We start from the raw sequence: 18,574 nt of genomic DNA, 5'->3' as shown, positions 1-18,574 counted from the left end.
ATTATTAGTAAACAGTGATTTTTGAAAAAAATGCTATCAAAAAAGTTCTAATGGATTTAAGTTTTGTACTATTCCATTTGAGTCAGTTTTTGCGATCCGGGTTTCGCCTTTCGGCATCTTCAGGCATATGCACTCACCGTCAGTGTGTATTTACCTTTTGGTGAGTGTAGATAGTGCCTGAAGATTTCATTCTGGAGGTAAAATAAATCTGCGAGCGAAAGGAAAAGGGTGATAAGTCAAAACTCCAAAGATGAGCAATTGCCAAATGAGCATAATACAAATGACAACAAAGATAAGTCGAATCATCACCTTTGAATTACTAAAATTCACACAGAAACATTGGATTTCCCATACAAAATAATCCAAAAATCAATCTTCTTTTGACTCTCCTCAAAAATAGTGATTTTAACCATCTTCCTTTCGCACACAGAAATGTCCTTCAAATATCTGGATTAATTTTTACTATGTGGATTATCTTTATCACCAATAATTAGTCTAGATAACCGAGATTCTACTGTATTACAACATATTAAAAAAAAAAAAAAACACTTAAATTTACACTGGTACATAAATAAAAGTAGACTTCCGAACCTGAGAGGTATGGTATCATAAATTCAGATTACATAATGGGCAACCTTATTGCTGATTGTTACAATTGGCCAGTGCCCATGGAAAACTATAGTCGATTGTAATTTGATATTTTCTGGATAATCATTGAAACCATTCTGCTTTATAAATGAGTCATCGAGGCATTGATGGCAATACCCCTCCCCTGTGTGTTGATGGTGGTTTAATAATACATTCTACAATAAATAAATTGTGATGGCAAATTATCAAGTACCTAGTGATATCAATTAATCAAGAATAAAGTGCTATGCTGATGACAGTATACCAATCGGGTTCAGACAGACAATAATTACAGTCCGAGAACAATACAATGATAACACTATTGGCCAAGCCACACTGCTGAAAATAACAAAATTACTTTTCCAGTGGTATGTATGTTACGCCGAATGTGCGAAATAGAATATCACATGAAATGGGCAAAATTTTGCCTAAATCATGAAAAATGCAAGCCCGTTGCCTTATTCATGAATTAGACAAAATATCTGAAGAGTGCGTGTATTCGGCAGTAATTTTTCTATCTAGTTCATGTATTGGACAAATTAGATAGTAGCGCTACGGTCGTATTTTTTGCAACTAAACCAAATGTATCAAATGTTCATGCATTGGTCAAAATGTACATATATTATCTATGGTCAAAATAGATGATCGCGCTCCGGTGGTGTTTTTTGCAACTAATCAAACTAAACAAATGTGTCAAATGTCATTGATTATAATATAAAAATATACCAATCAATAACTACAATGACGTTCATATCCATTTACTATGCGCAAAAAATCTAGAACTATAATATGATAATGGAAGAATTTTATTGAAAAGTATTTTCGCGATTTGATTCGTGCTTGGGTATCAAACGTGCAATAGTCGATTGAATGTTTGTGATAGTTTGTTGACACTTGATAGCTAACCTCAAAATGGACATTCAGTTGAATAATTTAATTCAGAATTACAAAACCTAACCTAATAATAATATTATATTATGGTCAAATTATAACTAATAAAACCATCCGTATTAAATTTACTTTTTCTTCTGTCATGTTGACAGTTCAAGAATTCCATACCCTGGCGAATTCATGTACTCAGCAGAAAATTTACCTAATTCATGAATAAGGCAACAGGCTTGACTATTACATGAATTAGCCAAAATGTTGCCCATTTCATGTAATAGTCAATTTCGCACATTCGGTGTAACATATTCACAAAGTGCCGGAAATCAAAACTTTATTAAAAAAATATTTCCCATTGTATAAGCATACAGTATCACATTTCGAAACCTTTGATTCTAATCTTTACGCCAGTGATTCCAAACATTTCTTTTGTCGTGTCTGTGTGAGAGATTCGCCTGAACTCTTCCCAGCCACATCACGGCTACCATGACGACTGTGTCATTGGGTTTGAATATGTCATCGATGATGCAACTAGTTGCGTGGATGGACTATCAGATGTGGCACACTGAACGGCACATATAACAATCATTTTTTTAGACTCTTAAAAAATAATTAGACCAAAGAGTTTGGACTATAAAGAAGGTACCATATTGAATTTTCCTCTAATTTTTAATGGCTATTTTACAGTTTTGGTGTAGATGAATAATTAGTAGCCACAGAAAAATTAATATTTACGTTGATATATCGCAAGACAGCGACTATAAATAACTGTCATATTTCATCAGTGTATTGTAATACGGTACCATGAAACCATCATTGATATTCGTAGAAATCAATACATTTGTGTGAAGAATTATTGTAAACAGTAGTTTTATTGATTGTGAGTTGGATTATGCAGTCAATACGGCAAGGCCAAATGTTTTATCATTGGCTTAACAATTAACAAATATAACTTATAGTTTTATTTAAACATTAGCGTATTTCGATTCCAGTGGCTTTCTGAATTTGTTTGATGAGTCTCGAGTTGGCGTCTTTGTAATCGAGGGGCTGAGCTGTCATCACTGTCGATTTCAAACGTGATTCATCCTGAAATCATCGAAAATGAGAAATTATTTTTAATTAAGGATTCAAACTCAAACACAGGGCCGCCGCAGAGGATACAGTCTAATAAATGCTGTCCTAAGTTAGAATAACAGTCTGCTAATAAAAAAAACTATTACTCGTTAGCGACACATGCAAAATGAAACCCGGCTTTATACACTCGAAGCATTTTTACTTCGGAATGTCGGCATGCGGTTGCATGGATTACCACAATACTCATCCTTTAACACAGACCAGATGTGTTCGTTTTCATAAACCAATCTCTTGTAATTGTAAAATAATAGTGAGCAATATGCAAATATAATATACAAATTTAATCAGCGTGCGATATTGTTGAAATGATTATAATATGTGGTAATCATTATCCTGGCCAAAATAAATCTGTAAAAAAATCTTAATACATAATTTAAAAAATATTGTTCCAGCCACTGGTCAAAAAAATTCATGAGTCACTCACACTGAAATTTTCAATCTTCGTGCGTATTCTGAAGACGAAAGATTTGAATGTTACATCTTCGAACATGGCGGTGTAGAGTCGCTTGTCTGTCTCCAACGCTTCGCCGATGTCATTCACCTTTTTCCCCAAGATGGCCTCAGCCGTCTCATTGAACACTGTCACCCACTGTTCACCGGTAAAATCTGAGATGCAACCCTACAAGATTATAAAATAGACACATATGTAATTAACGATACAATTTTGATAAAAACCGAGTTACAATTACGAAATATTTAGAAGAATACTTTCACTCACGCTCATTATGATCCTATATTTGTAGTTGGGATATTCTCTGTTGCACTTTTCGCATCTGTAGAGTCCGTTCTCCTGATCGATGAGTTTCTTGTTGCATTGATCCGATGGGCATGCTTTGTATAAGGCGTTGTCGGTGTTGACATAACTTAGCACTCCCAACAGGTTGTAGTAGTCGCCTTTCTCACCGGACCCCATCTGGAGTTCTTCCGCATCGGAGAATGTCAGCCATTCGCCGGATACTGAATTTCCTGAACCACCCCCGGTCCTGTGGACAGCATTATACATTAACACGAGGAAAACTATTTCGATTTAGGGTTCAGTTTGAGGTATCGTATTTTTGATAAATTCTGAATTAAACGTCACAACTTCAAACTGTGATGCAATGCAGCATGGCGGCCCTCTTAGTCCAGTGCATAAGGCGCTGACGTTTCATTGGGTGGCTTCGTGTTCGATTCCTGGTGAGGTCACAATATATTTATGTGATTTTCTTAAAGCTTGAGTGTTTTGTGATTTTTCACTTCTATTACATCATGGCTACGGACGAGTTAAGAAACTGCAGAACTATATTCCCCCGGACTTTCAGGTATATTTTTACGGCCTCGGCACCTGGTAAAGCCTTGACAAATGCATACATATGGCATTGGTTAGTTTTTAAAATTCAATTAAGCCCTGCCTAACCTAATAAATAAAAGATATTCTTCATCATCTAAAAATCATATATGATTTTAAATATTTCATAAATGGAAGAATATTTTATAATATCTATTATGGTTAGCTTTAGGCAGGGTTTAATTGAATTTTAAAAACTAACCAACATCATTTGCAATTTGTATTCTTAATTCAAAACTTTACAGGAGAGGTAAAAACAATGCGAAATTACAATACCTGTTGCCTACAACATCGTAATATTTTTTAAAGCAATTCTAGAATACCATTTATCATAATCATTACATTTTTTCCTTGGTATAGGAGGAATTATTATAAATTTTTTGGTGCAAAAAACATATTTTGTGAAATTTATGCACATAGCCGATTTTGAAGATGCAACGACGATAACTGAGAAAGTTTAGTATGCACTTTTTGTATGGATCTCCACAGCATACCTCCACTCTTCAACACTGGGGCATATACATATATTACATAGGTATATAAATATAGAAATATCCTAAAAATTCCTAGAACTTACAATTTATTTACACTTATTCAGTGAATGAGTCAAAAAAATTACCTGGCAGACATATTGACAACGTCCTGCTGAGATCCGCCATTGTCGTACCAGCCCCTGAGCTTGTGCGCCTCGGGTATGTCAGGGTTGATGCGCATGACAGTGCTGGACCTCACGGAGAGATTCTTGCCGCCGTTGAATTCGGAGAGGGCCGCACCGCGCACTGACACTACTGGCTGCTGGGATCCGTCAAAAGTGTCAGCTTCCGTTCCCCACAGGGTCAGACCAACCTGGGAAATGTTTTATTTCACATTTGAAGGGCCCAAGAAAAAAAATTTAGGCTTTGTTCAAATCAATAATTACAGTAAAATCTTGGATTACCGATTATTGTAAGATGAGCAAGTCTTGCAATACATGCAAAGTTTTGTTGAAAAGCACCACCCGAATAAGGCTGCAGCAGTGCGAGCGATGAAAATTTTATGAGTGCTTTGGATTACAAACATGGTTCTGGAACGAATTATGCTCGCAATCCAAGGTTTTACTGTATGTTGAAAAAACCTTCTTCTACGGAGAAGCAAAAACGGACCTCTGGTCTACTGATTAGGTTAGCTACAAGTGGCTTCCCATTGCAAGTTCCTTTGAAGAGAGCTTCAGATTTATTTATCAATTTACAGGGTGTATTATAAACAGCCAATAATTACACACGGGCATTATTATTTGGTTGAAATATCCTGTAAAATCGTTTATAACTAAAAATGACGGGCCTTGCTTAAGCAGGGGCATGCTTTATTTTGTTTGGGTGATATCTATTTTATCCTGGGCCCTCCATTTGTAGTTTCTTTCAATGGTATTGGTTGGGCCAATTATGGTCGCCCTCATCCCAATATTTCACTCCTACCTTTAATCTAAAATTATTGTCGCAAGTCCAGGCGCTCCACGCAATCACGGGTCATCAGTCGACCGTGATTGATAAAGTTAGTTATTCGTAGACAGCGACTGTGTCAACTTGCAACCATGTGACTGTCGTCCAAGCAATAATTCAATTCGAGTTTCATTAAGAACTCCAATCGAGCTGTGTTACCGGCACAGGGTATCTCACACAAACTTGTCATGATCATTCATATTTAAAAGTGTATACCGTGCGAGTGATAACCAGAACCATTTTCCTACTAGTGCATGGGTGCATGACCCGGAACCTGCTTCAACACCAAGCCGAACAACGCAAAGGTTAATGCCTGGATCGACTCCCGTTTAACCTGCCCTCCCCCGGCATCCCCTCCAAAATCATCCCAAATTACAGTCTTCTATAAAAAGCGCGACCAGGTATGTTCCCACATTAAACGCTTACTTATACAGAGAATTGACGCAACATCAATATTGAACCTCACGTCAGCAAAACCAACTAAATTGTATGCCTAATCTCACACTCAGATACGATTTATTCCATAGTAAAAAAAATGTCGAACTATCTCAACATGGGGTAAATTAAAATGGACTATGGACCCATGAATTTTGTTGGCATTCAATACAATATTATTCAGATAAACAATACGAAACATGTTTTTGACATACTGCGCTTCCCGAGGGGTCGACGATGGTCAATTCTCTCTTTCTGAGTTGTTTACCAGATGCCCGTGCAGTTATTTCAGTAATATCCGACGCAGCCTTGCAGATCCCAATGATATCTAACAATAAAATTAGAAACAATTATATTTTTGATATTTGAATTGTCTTATACAGTGAAAACCTGGTTGTAAGTTTTGAAGCGATTGATAAAATAATGTAAATAGAGGGAAACTATAAATTGGGGGTATTAAAAAATGTGTTTGACGAACTGAAAGAAGGCCAAGTCAATGCTCACTTAGATCTTAAAAACCTAGACTTTTAACTATCATGAGAGAGAACATTTCTGAAAGAAAAATCTTCCTCTGTATTCATGTACCAATCACTGTAGCAATTGGAGGAAAAGATACGCTGCAAAGTTTTACGGAATTCTGTAATGAATGAGAATTCCCGTGTAGTGTAGTCAATCAAAATTGGGATACTATGCGGGTTAGGTCACATGCACTGCATAAATAGCTAAAAAGAGTGATGTCTAGCGACGCAGGTAAAGAGGGGTAAATTAGAGTCAGAAAAGACTTGCCTACAATTGCATCAGGTTCCTTGTTGGCAAGCTCACTGATGGGTATAAAGTTGTATTGGATGGTAGGTACCGCGTCAGTGTCATCCATGCACTCCTCCATGACAGTATCGTTTGTGAAGGTCATCTCGTAATCGTGCTTCAGAGTGTTCCATTGTTTGTTTACTGTTTTCAATGTACAGCGGCTGATAAAGTATACTTTGTCCACCTGTGATTATGAAATATTACATTGGTTAAAATATTTAATTACATTTCTTCGAATTAAAAGAATTAAAGGGATTTATAAAAGATACACATTTCATACACAAAAATATAATTTATTCATAAGAAATTCTTATTAAATTGCGTTATTCGTCATAATTAATAGGATGCCCGTAGTTTAATTTCTAAAGCACATTGGGGCGAATCTAGTGGTTACAGGTTCAAGTCCTGTCGGGCGTCGTATTTTATCAAAAAAGATATTTTCTAGATGGTATATCTGAGATGTTCTCAAAGTATGTATGTTCAATATAATGAATGTTACATTCTCAAATCTTGTAAATTATTCGTTGAATAAAAGAAATAGTTTATAATGGTTTAATTTAGGGAGGGTATAATTTACTTTTAAGATCAAACTCATACCATCTGCAATTTGTATTCTTAGTTCAATGAAAACAAATAAGTATGACTGGCAAAGTATAATACTGTGCAAGGTTTATGTTGAATTTCCACAGCCTACCTCCACCCTTCGTCACTGTTTTTATTTTGCTAATGGTATATTGGTAAAAATATTATTCAAATTGTCATATAACCAGTTCTAACATCGATAGAGAAAACCGGTGTTTCCAGAATAAATTGTATGATGTGTCTAATTCCAAAAAGCGACAGGTCCACAATTTGATATTTGCGGGAAACAACGTTTTTATGTTTCAAGCTTCAATTATTTGTTTTAACGTGAAATTATTTTTTCCGTTGTAGTCTATGTCGAAATTAGAACCAAATGGCAATTTGTTTCAGCCGATAAACTCTTAAATGTAATAAATATAGGCAAAATAAAATTAGACGTAACGCTACATGTACCTCACTTTTGAATTTTTTTCGCATAAGGCACATATTTCCGTGGCACTGTCATGAGTTTACCGGATGCTACAGCATGGGAGACGCCATTTACAATATTGAACGTTCCCTTATTGGTTGACTTAAACATGCGTGAAATCAACCATGCTTTAAATAATATGAAACACGGACTTTTTGTAATAAATCGAGACTTAAAATATTTTTTTTCTTAGGGTTTTGTTGTGTTTTGGAATTTATAGATCAATACATGTATTGTATATAAAATTATACAAAGAATATGTGCGTATTTTTTTCTCGATTTTAAGCAAATGTGGACTTATCGCTTTTCGGAATTAGACGCCTCATATAAAGTATTCAGTAGATTTTACATAAATTCAAGTATAAAACAATACTTGACTTTAGCTCACAGAATTCTAACTTTGCCCGAGTGTCAAACAGAAATGGTTCAGTGACACGAGTGTCATAGGTATGCCATCCCTACTCTAGGATGTAGATAGGGACAAGGGGACATGAGAAATGGGAAGCGTTTACCAATAGTATTAAAATTCAATATTTACAATATTGTGTGTCCGGTGTTAAGGTCATAAAGTCCATATTACTAACCTCGATCATATCATAATATTTATCGCACTGGTCTTTGAAAGCAGTGACTTTGATTTCTCCGGACTCATCGCAGATATCCATGCTGAATAGCTTTCCCTCGCCGCGAGAGTTACTCCACGTTCTGATGTTGCTCTTGCTCATTACCCGGGCCCGAATAACCCATCTGAAATTTAAACATTCTGAGGAACTTGCATTGTAAACACTGTGTTGACACATCGTTGCTGTAGGATTGGTTTGTCGAATAGACCAAATGTCAAATGTTCAGGAGACGATAAACAAATTTCATTATCCTATATTTAAATACATGGAGGTATTTAAATTGTTGTTTTTACAGCATATGAATGCTGTATTCATTACAATGCAATTTAAAGAAAAGGGTGGTTCTGGTCCATTTAGATACAAAAAAATTATTCTGCATTAAAAGGTTGATTTAGACAAAAACGGATATTCGACAAACCAATCCTATAGCGACATGTGTACATATTTACCAGTGGTGAGTGAGCATAGTGCCTAAATATGCCGAAAGGCGAAACTCAAGTCGCAAAAAAAAACAGAATAGTATAAATAACACTCAATTGAAATTTTAAAAAATTAAATAAAAGAACAAACACTGTGTACCAATTTTACAGTAACCTATTCGCAGGGCACAAGCGCGCAGGTTAGGTGCCCTAATAAGCATCTTTAAAATATAATCAATATTCTCACTTGTTCTGATATGGGCTGAGACCGGCAATGGGGTGTGTCATATGCGTGGAGAATTGCGAGGTGTTGGCCGCACTGGCTAGAGGAGCGGTGTGAGAGGTGTTGGTATTGGGGCGTTGTGGCACAGGTGCAGCAGAAGCAGGCGGGGGCCCTGACGGAGCTGCCGCGCCTCCTTCTTGCCATGTCTGAGGGTTCCCGATCTTCATGCCCAATTCCTCACCCGGCGATATGACTGTCACGTCCAAGATAATCATCACGCGCCTGTTGGAGAAGATTAGTGAATTGATTTTCATTTACTTTGAAAGAAAGTACATTTGGTATTCACCTCATATAAAGACTCGTTTTACGACATGTGTTCTGCTCACATGGTGGGCTTTATCAAGTAGAAATCGTCTCTGTTCTGGCAGAACACACTAACTGGAGAATACTAGTTTTGAGTAATATGACTTTGAAGTTGTTAAAATGTTTGAAATGGTCTATCATGTGAGTTTATTAGGTAATCGTAAAAAGGATGACTTTAAAATAAAGACTGTTTATTTATTAAGAAGGTTTCCAGACAGTAAAGTTTGAAATAAGGATAACTAACTTAATATGTAATTTTTTCGAATTAGTGTCTTCTGCCAGAACAGTAACGAAATACTGAAATTCCATTTAGGTAAAAGAAGGTTAGCCGTTACATAAAAGATAAATTTAAACATTGTACTATTACTTCATTGCCTGTAACAAAAACAACTGCATACAGCTATAAAATAATATTAAAAAAATTAAATTTGAACTAAAATTTAGTCCTTGATCACATAATTATCTTAAAAACAATAAACGTTACCCGGTTCATGACCTTCATATTAAAACAAATGTTAATAAAGCAATTCATATGATTGACAGGAATACAATCAACCTACAGAGTGACATAACTTTGCTAAAAGCTACAATTGAGATGTAGAAATTTTATAACAGAAAAATCATGGGGAGCAATTAAGCTTTAAAATTTTGATAATTAATGTCTTGTGAAATTGAATTGGATATCACCAAGACATTTTGAAGACTTACTCAAGATGTGAGTACTAAATCAGATTTGTAGTTTTTTGTTAACACTCCCGTTGCCATGAAGGACTCGCACTTTATTTAGGCCCTTAAATCATGGATACCCCATTTATTATTATATACAGAAAAATCTACTTTTAGCTATTTGTAGATAAAATGCTTATGCGTAAAAATAAAAATGCACAAGTAGTTTAATTGAATGTTTTCTATATAAAATTAATCAATTTCCAAAGTCTGATCGATATTTTGATAAGACAGTGATAGGGCTATGTAAAAAGATATACGTTAGAGAAACCCACATAATAATTTTGCAAAGTGAGACACTATTATAAAATGTTATTTGTTAGAACAGCAAGAACAATTTATGTGTTTGTTCAATTTAATTATATGACTGATGCGCTCGTATAAAACATCCCATAATATAACGAACCTTGAAGTTTAAAATGTTCACTGCATCTGACGATAATATGCTAAAATAACCCTTAATGTAATGTTATTAGTGTTCACTTTATCATGTTAACTTTGCTTCATATGGCGTTTATTCCCAAACACTTACCGAAAATTCCCGGTATCACGGGCAGGTCATAAAAACCTTTTTACCCAGATTTAGAAGAATACAAACCCTTATTTACAAGGTCTGTAAAGTTTACATCAGTTTGTGGAACATGTGCATTTGAAAATATACCTACCTCGAGTGACCTGCACAAAAACGCACAGCAAGCGGTCGGTTTGCCTTTATGCCTATGAGTACTTGCATATTCTACCTCTATAATAAATTCGAAAAGAATATTTAGTCAGGACATGCATTTATAATACAACTAGATATTCTTTTGTTTATGAAGTATGTAGGTATACAATAGTCGCAGAAAGTATTTTAAGTATTTTCAATAGTATACACGACTTTCTCGTGGTACGAAACACTATGATTTCTTTCAGTTGGTTACGTCTAATGAATAATTGCTTACTGATATTTATTTTTATCTTTTTTATTTTATACAAAATAATATTAGTGAGTAGGTACATGTCTAAATAATTATTTATATTGAAACTGTTGCATTTACATGTAGTTATTATACTATAACATTAACTCCATGTTATTATGTCCCTGAAATCTGTGAATTTTAGTTAGGTAGGACTAATACATTTAAGATTACCTACTAATTATTAATTTTGCTTTTAATGTCATAAGTACCAAATAATATTATTTTATTATAAAAATGTTATCATATTCAATCTGATGTAGGTATAAATATAATATAATATTATTTCTCTGCACCCCATGTCTGTAAAATCAATTCATTTATGTTGGTATACCATTTTGGACATAGTCCGTACATAATGGTATTGACTAAATTTAATGTAAATTGCAAAAAATACCTATATCACATGTATAAAATGTTTTTATGTATTTTGTATATATTATGTAGGTAATGTTATTCTTAATATTTTGCATTTCAGAAAGTGAGTATTTTTCTTAGAAATATAATAGTAGGTAGTTTTATTATTTCGGTTGTTTTATATTGTAATATAAAGTTATGAGTCACCATTTAAATTTTAATTAGATAATATTATGTAAATATATTCATTTGTAGTTTGTATAATATGTTATGCTTAGAAAATTAAGTTAAAACGTAGTACAATGAAATAGGCGTAATGGAAAAACCACAGATTTAAAAAAAACCCGCAATTTAACTGTACCTCCACGGTGGTGTGGAATTCAGTACAATTTTTGAAGTAAGGGGTCTTTCACACCGTTATCTTCTACCTAAGTAAATCTAATGATTGTTTTATTATATGTAGGTAAGTATAATGTTTAGTATCTACAAAAATACACAAGTATTAAATTACGGTTCCTATCAAATACATCAGTGATTTCTAAACGTAATGTTATTACGCCTCCTTTTTTAAAAAAATCGAAACTTGGCGCCTCCCCCCTCTATTTCATTAAATAATTCAGACACCTTTTTAAATAGTCAAAAATGTAGGCACTAATACAAAAATGAAGAAAACTTAAATATATAAATAATAAACATAACAAATATAAATAATAACAAACCTATATCTGAGGTTAAGGGCAGTGTGGTACTATAATGTAGTGTTTCCTAAATTATACACATACACGGGAGTTATCATTACATATATCAATCATGATATAGGTATCACATCAAACGTACAACTACCTACATATTTAATATACGTATCATAGTTTTGAAATCAAATGATTTTTTTACTATTAGAGTAAATTTGTGAAATAAACAATCTTAGCAAACTATCAAAGCGCTCAGTAAATAGATTTTTGTTTGCTTCAATATATCTGGCGCAAAATCATTTAAAAGTGGAAACATGACGATTTTTTTTTAAATTTTGATTTCCAAAGCTCCATTTTTTTATGTATGCCTTCACTTTGTCTTTTTAAATCAGTCAATGCATTAGTGGTCCTTGCATTGATTTATTCACTTTTTTTTTAAATTTTAACTAAATAGACAAGTTTAACAACAGTTATCATTCGTAAACAAATTTGCCTCAAATTTCAATATTATGATTTGATCCTTGTATATCATTTTTTCACGAGATTGCCAGCACACTCAACAATAGTATAGAAGTGAGGTATTAAAAAATTAGTCTACATATTATCTTCAGACAGGTTTACAAACAACGTTTTTAAGGACTGTTTTTATGTAGTTTATAACTAGCGGCAGTTTTATAAACTTTATTTGCAAACTGTAATCATGACGTGGCTTTATTTGTGTAAAACTTTTCGTGCCTCCCTTCGCAACACTGCGCACCTACCAGTTTGGCAATATACGAGGGTGGGTCAATAAGTCCTTAGAAAAGCCAACAGGTGGCGCGACTAGTACTGTAAGCGGTTTGTTTTCATGCAGCGGCACTACCGATTCAGTATGCTGCGAAGTTTCAATCAGATTGGTCGGGTTGTTGTGTGTTTCTCGTACATTTAAAAAAAAAATTTGCTTGTTTACAAAAAATGGAGAAAATTGAGTTTAGAGCTGTTATTAAACATTTTAATATAAAAGGGTTAACAGCAAAGGAAATAAAAAATGAGTTGGATTTAGTTCACGGCACATCTGCTCCTTCACTTGCAACTATTTATAACTGGTTAAATGAATTTAAACGTGGTCGTACATCAACAAAGGATGAACCACGCTCAGGACGTCCTGTATAGGTGACTACACCAGAAATGATCAATAAAATCCACGATATGGTGTTAAGTGACCGAAGATTAAAGTTGAGTGAGGTAATTGAGGTTACAGGGATCTCAAAAGGTAGCGTCATTTCATCAAAGGGTGCCGCGTTTGCTCACAGTCGACAATAAACGCAATAAGGTGGTGGCCTCTAAAGCCCTGTTGTCGCTCATGCAACGCAATCTGGATGAATTTTTTCGTCGCTTTGTGACTGTAGATAAAACATGGATACACCACTATACTCCCGAGACGAAAGAACAGTCAAAGCAGTGGATTGCGAAAGGCAAACCATGTCCAAAGAAGGCGAAAACCGTAAAATCAGCTGGTAAGGTTATGGCTACTGTATTTTGGGATGCACGTGGAATTATTTTCGTTGACTATTTGGAAAAAGGAAAAACAATAACAGGGGATTATTATGCATCTTTATTGGACCAGCTAAAAAAGAAAATTGAAGAAAAACGGCCTCATTTAAACAGGAAAAAAATCCTCTTTCATCAGGACAATGCCCGTGTTCACACATGTTTACGATCAATGGCTAAAATTGAAGAATTGAAGTTCGAATTGGTCGACCACCCACCGTATTCGCCAGATTTAGCTCCCAGTGACTTTTTCCTTTTCCCAAACTTAAAAAAATGGCTAAGTGGACAACGTTTTTTTTTCAAATGAAGAAGTCATCGATCGGACAAATGCTTATTTTGAGGACCTTCCGAAAACTTATTTTTCTGACGGTTTAAAAAAAATTGAGAAACGTCTAACCAAGTGTATTGAGCTCCAAGGAGATTATGTTGAGAAATAAAAAAAAATAAAAAAAATAAAAACTGTTTTAATGCTTTCTTCTAAGGAATTATTGACCCACCCTCGTATAATATGTATGAAAGTACATTTTTATGGAGATACAATATATTTATTTTAACATAGACTAGAAAACCTCTTGTTATGAAATTCTCGAAAGGTGGGTATATTATAGACTTACTACGTGCGTATAGATACACATAGCGTAGTGATTTAATTTTTATAATGTGTAATTATTTCAGCATAATAAACATAACATTAAATAATTTTAGTGGAAACTATAAGATTGGATTATTTTTGTTATTAATTATTCTTATATAAATATTTAACGTGTTTTGAAATCCGATTTTTAGGAATACTTAATTACATGATACAATAAGATCAGTGTTTTCAAATTATATTATAGGTGAGATACCCGGCTTCGCACAGGGTTGCTTAGTGGATACATTTACCTTAGATATTTAAAAAATAATAATGAAATTATCTTTTTAATAATAAAATATCTGTGTAATACAATATGACAATATGAAAGTAATTCTAATAGGAGAAAAGGTCAAACAAAAGAACAGTAAATTAAAATCGAATCCAAAATATGCAAACGTTATTAATAGTATTAATATGTAGTAAAAAATTCAAAATTGGATGGAACAAACAAACAACAAACTTTGTATTTTATTTAATACTAACCATCCCAGGTGTGCGAACAACAACTGAGAAAAATTTCATCGCAATCTGATGAATGTTATAAGAACGCATACGAATAGAAGAAGAAGAAGAAGATAATTGTACTAATTTAGAAACCTTCGCGGGTGTTGGCACAATTACCGACGAAAGTTTTATTGAAATCGTATGAATGGAATAGGAACGCATACAAATAGAAGAAGAGGAAAAATATTGTTGTACTAATTCAGAAACCTTCGTAGGTGTGGGCACAACAATTGACGAACGTTTTATTGCAATCGGACGAATGATATAGGAATCATACGAATAAAAGAATATAGAATAAAGACGATGAAGAAGAAGAAGACGGTTGTACTAACTCAGAAACCTTTGCATGTGTTAGCACAACAACTGACGAAGGTTTCATCGCAATCCGATGAATGGTATAGGAACCATATGAATAAAAGAAGATATAATGAAGAAGAAGAGATAGTTTTTCTAATTCAGAAATCTTCGCGGGCATGCGCACACCAACTGATCAAAATTTCATCGCAATCGGATGAATGGTATAAGAACGCATACGAATAGAAGAGGAAGAAAATGGTTGTACTAATTCAGAAACCTTTGCAGGTGTTACCACAACAACTGACGATGGTTTCATCGCAATCCGATAAATGGTATAGGAACCATGCGAATAAAAGAAGATATAACGAAGAAGATGGTTTTTCTAATTCAGTAAACTTCGCAGGCATTCGCACAACAACTGATCAAAATTTCATCGCAAACGGATGAATGGTATAAGAGCGCATACGAATAGAAGAAGATAGAATAGAAGAAAAGGTTGAAGAAAATTGTTGTACTAATTCAGAAACCTTCGCAGGTGTGGGCACAACAACTGACGAAAGTTTCATTGCAATCGGACGAATGGTATAGGAATCATACGAATAAAAGAATATAGAATGAAGACGGCGAAGAAGAAGAAGATGGTTGTACTAATTCAGAAACCTTTGCGGGTGTTGCCACAACAACTGGCGAAGGTTTCATCGCAATCCGATGAATGGTATAGGAACCATATGAATAAAATAAGGTATAATGAAGAAGTAGAAGATAGTTTTTCTAATTCAGAAACCTTTGCGGGTTTGCACGCATCTTCTTCTTCTTCGATGGCGCTACAGCTCAAGTCGAGCCCTGGCCTCCTCCACCGCTGTCCTCCAGCCGAAACGGTCCTCCGCACGTCTTTTCCAGTTCCTGATTTTTAGTATCTGGTTGGCATCTTTTGTAACCCCATCGTGTGCGTGGCTTTCCCACTGGCCTTTTCCCTCCTGGGTTTCTTTCGAGGATCTTCTTCGGTATCCGCAACTCAGGCATGCGCTGAACATGGCCTGCCCAGCTTAGCCTCTGGAGTTTTATGAAGTTGGAGAGTTTTGAATCTTGGTATAAGCGGTATAGTTCCGTGTTGTACCTAATTCTCCACTCCCCATCATCATTCATGGGTCCGTATATCCGCCTAAGGATCTTTCTCTCAAAGCAATCCACCATTTCAGCTGCTTTCACATTTAGCGTCCATGACTCGCACCCGTAGTGCACACATCAATTCACCAAAATTTCATCGCAATCGGATGAATGGTATAGGAACGCATAGGTCAGACAGACAGACAGACTTTCATTTTTATGTATAAGATATAGTCTATAATCTGCGCGCAAGTTCAAGCAATAAGATGACAAAGTCTTATCGCAATCGGATGAACGGTATGGCAGCGCATAAAATACGAACAAACAAACTAACAAATATTGATTTTTATATTATAGATTATAATCAGAGAATCGATATTGCAAAATTATAAGTATTTTTTTTATATACTAGGTTATACTTGGGAAATTATCTAAAAGTAGGTTGATATATCTATAGTCTTAGAGGTATAGACTTAATACGTGCGTATAAGTTCAAGTAGCGTAGTGATTTATATTTATTAATGTGTATTATTTCAGCATAAGAAACATGATATTAAAATATATTTAGTGGAAACTATACGATCAATCGGAGTATTTTTCTTGATGTAAGTATATTATTTTAATGTGTTTTAAAATACGATTTTTAAAAATACTTAATAACATGATACAATAAGATCACAGTGTTTTAAAATTATATAGGGAATCGATATTGCAAAATTATAACTATTATTTTATGTGGTGAACGTGATAACGCAAGTCCACACAGATGTTATCCTACCTAATAACATCCCTCGTTCGCTTAGGATAAATTAGCCACCCCCACACTCCGTGAAATGGCAGCGTATGTTGGTTGTTCCATTTAAAACAGACCGAGACACGCCGTGGCTTAGATATGACGTACTTTTATCGATGTCCGATATTATACACGATTATAAGATAATTGCATGTAATATACACAGAATAAAATGTTAAACGATGACTAAACAGTATTTAAAAACATACTTTACCTTTTGAAGCAATCAATTAGCTTTTAAAATGCCTTAAAATGCCAAATTTCTATCGGGACACTGAGTGGACGGCATGGGAACGGGCGTAATTTTTTTACCATGGTAAGGGAAAGGTTAACGTAGTCCAATTGATGGCATTGTTGTTTGTAAACCATTTTGTTTTGATTAGTATTTGCAACAGTCTGTGCTATATAAACTACATATTTGATTGTCATTGTCGTATTAAGTATAAAGTTTTTACCATCAGTTTTGATGTCTGATAGTCCAAAGCCCATATTACGTATATGTGTATACTCAAAATTATTCTTCTTTACATACTTACAACTAGTTATTGTGGAAACATAAATGCATGGCGAACCTAGAGATTCTACAGAATTTACTAAGCAGTTCAAACTGATGTGGGTAAATTATACAGTACAGGAAAGATATATTTTTCTGACATTTCGGCCTTTAAGCATTTAAAACATTAAGAGAAAAATTGTCGTGTATGCCGGGCGAACCTGTTTCAAGTAATTAGTAGCCTTTGTTTGCTTGATCGTTGATTTTCATTTTGTGATGGACGAATACTTACTTTTCGCCTTTTCCTGTGTTATTAAGTACAGACGTTATGAATCTATCAATTTTTACGACCGTGAAGTCTTTAAGTTCACCGGCGATCAATCTCGGGTTGAGCTGGGTCGCTAACATGGCGAAACTATGGGAATGTTTCCCGTCAGAGACCAGCAATCTGTATCTGTCATTTGTTCCTCCGCCTTGAATCTTCTTATTGCCAAGAATCTGCATAATCGGGTCTTGAACTTCTCCGCCGGTCATAATAACCTACAAGAAGACAAGTAAATTTTTGAGTGAAACAACGTTGAGCCCGTGCGAACACGCAATTTAAAATATTTCCAACAAAATTACCTCAAGTGCCCCTTCTGATAATTTAATTGACATTTTGCAAAAGTTGTTTAGCTGAACGTATTAATATTGTAGCACAGTAGTAGATGAAACTCGAAAGTTATTTATCGTTTGAATTCGAAGAAAACATGAAATCGTACGTTCATACGTCAAGCGAGTATTCTGTAGAATTCGCGCCACAGTATATCAGTCTATGCGCGCCACAAAGTCGGAGATATTATCTATGGTCAGGGATGAGAGGTTACCTAGTACCTACCTAAATAATTTATGGGAATAATAAAGTTCGGCTAGGTACCTATAAAGAAAAGCAATTTTCATGGTTTCCGCGTCGTGGTAAATCAATACAAATAAATATAAACAATGTTAACTTTTGAAATTTCAAGTTTTCAGGCTTGATGAGTCCCGGGTTCAACAAATTCACATGTTGTTTATAATGTGCATTTTGATCAGAGTATGTACTTAATACATATAAATGTACCTAATAGATTA

At 34.6% G+C, this 18,574-nt stretch overlaps 1 protein-coding gene across 1 annotated transcript; it reads right to left on the bottom strand.

The window, feature by feature from the left end:
- Positions 1-2,183: 2,183 nt before the first annotated feature.
- On the bottom strand, positions 2,184-18,265 carry RPA1 (replication protein A 70). The gene is made up of 10 exons (XM_085944984.1): positions 18,089-18,265; positions 17,757-18,004; positions 9,034-9,291; positions 8,329-8,491; positions 6,673-6,877; positions 6,102-6,214; positions 4,593-4,819; positions 3,365-3,629; positions 3,071-3,265; positions 2,184-2,598 (listed from the first exon to the last, which is right to left on the bottom strand). Exons 1-10 carry the CDS (start codon positions 18,119-18,121, stop codon positions 2,485-2,487), a joined length of 1,821 nt encoding a protein of 606 aa, XP_085801110.1. The 5' UTR covers positions 18,122-18,265; the 3' UTR covers positions 2,184-2,484.
- Between the last annotated feature and the right edge of the window lie 309 nt (positions 18,266-18,574).

This window comes from Rhyacophila brunnea, unplaced genomic scaffold (genome assembly GCF_057557595.1).
Source record: "Rhyacophila brunnea isolate RB1 unplaced genomic scaffold, BYU_Rbru_1.0 scaffold_17, whole genome shotgun sequence".
Lineage (NCBI taxonomy): Eukaryota > Metazoa > Arthropoda > Insecta > Trichoptera > Rhyacophilidae > Rhyacophila > Rhyacophila brunnea.
Note: the sequence above shows the minus strand (reverse complement) of the source record. Positions and strands in the feature narration are given on the sequence as shown.

Bases quoted from the DNA above. Each gene is read 5' to 3' on its own strand.
- RPA1 (XM_085944984.1), bottom strand. From the start codon at position 18,121: ATGTCAATTAAATTATCAGAAGGGGCACTTGAG. The intron at 6,215-6,672 runs GCAAGTCTTTTC...TTTTATTGTTAG, and splicing joins GGAACCTGATGCAATTGTAG to ATATCATTGGGATCTGCAAG. The intron at 3,630-4,592 runs GTAATTTTTTTG...TGCTGTCCACAG, and splicing joins GTTGTCAATATGTCTGCCAG to GACCGGGGGTGGTTCAGGAA.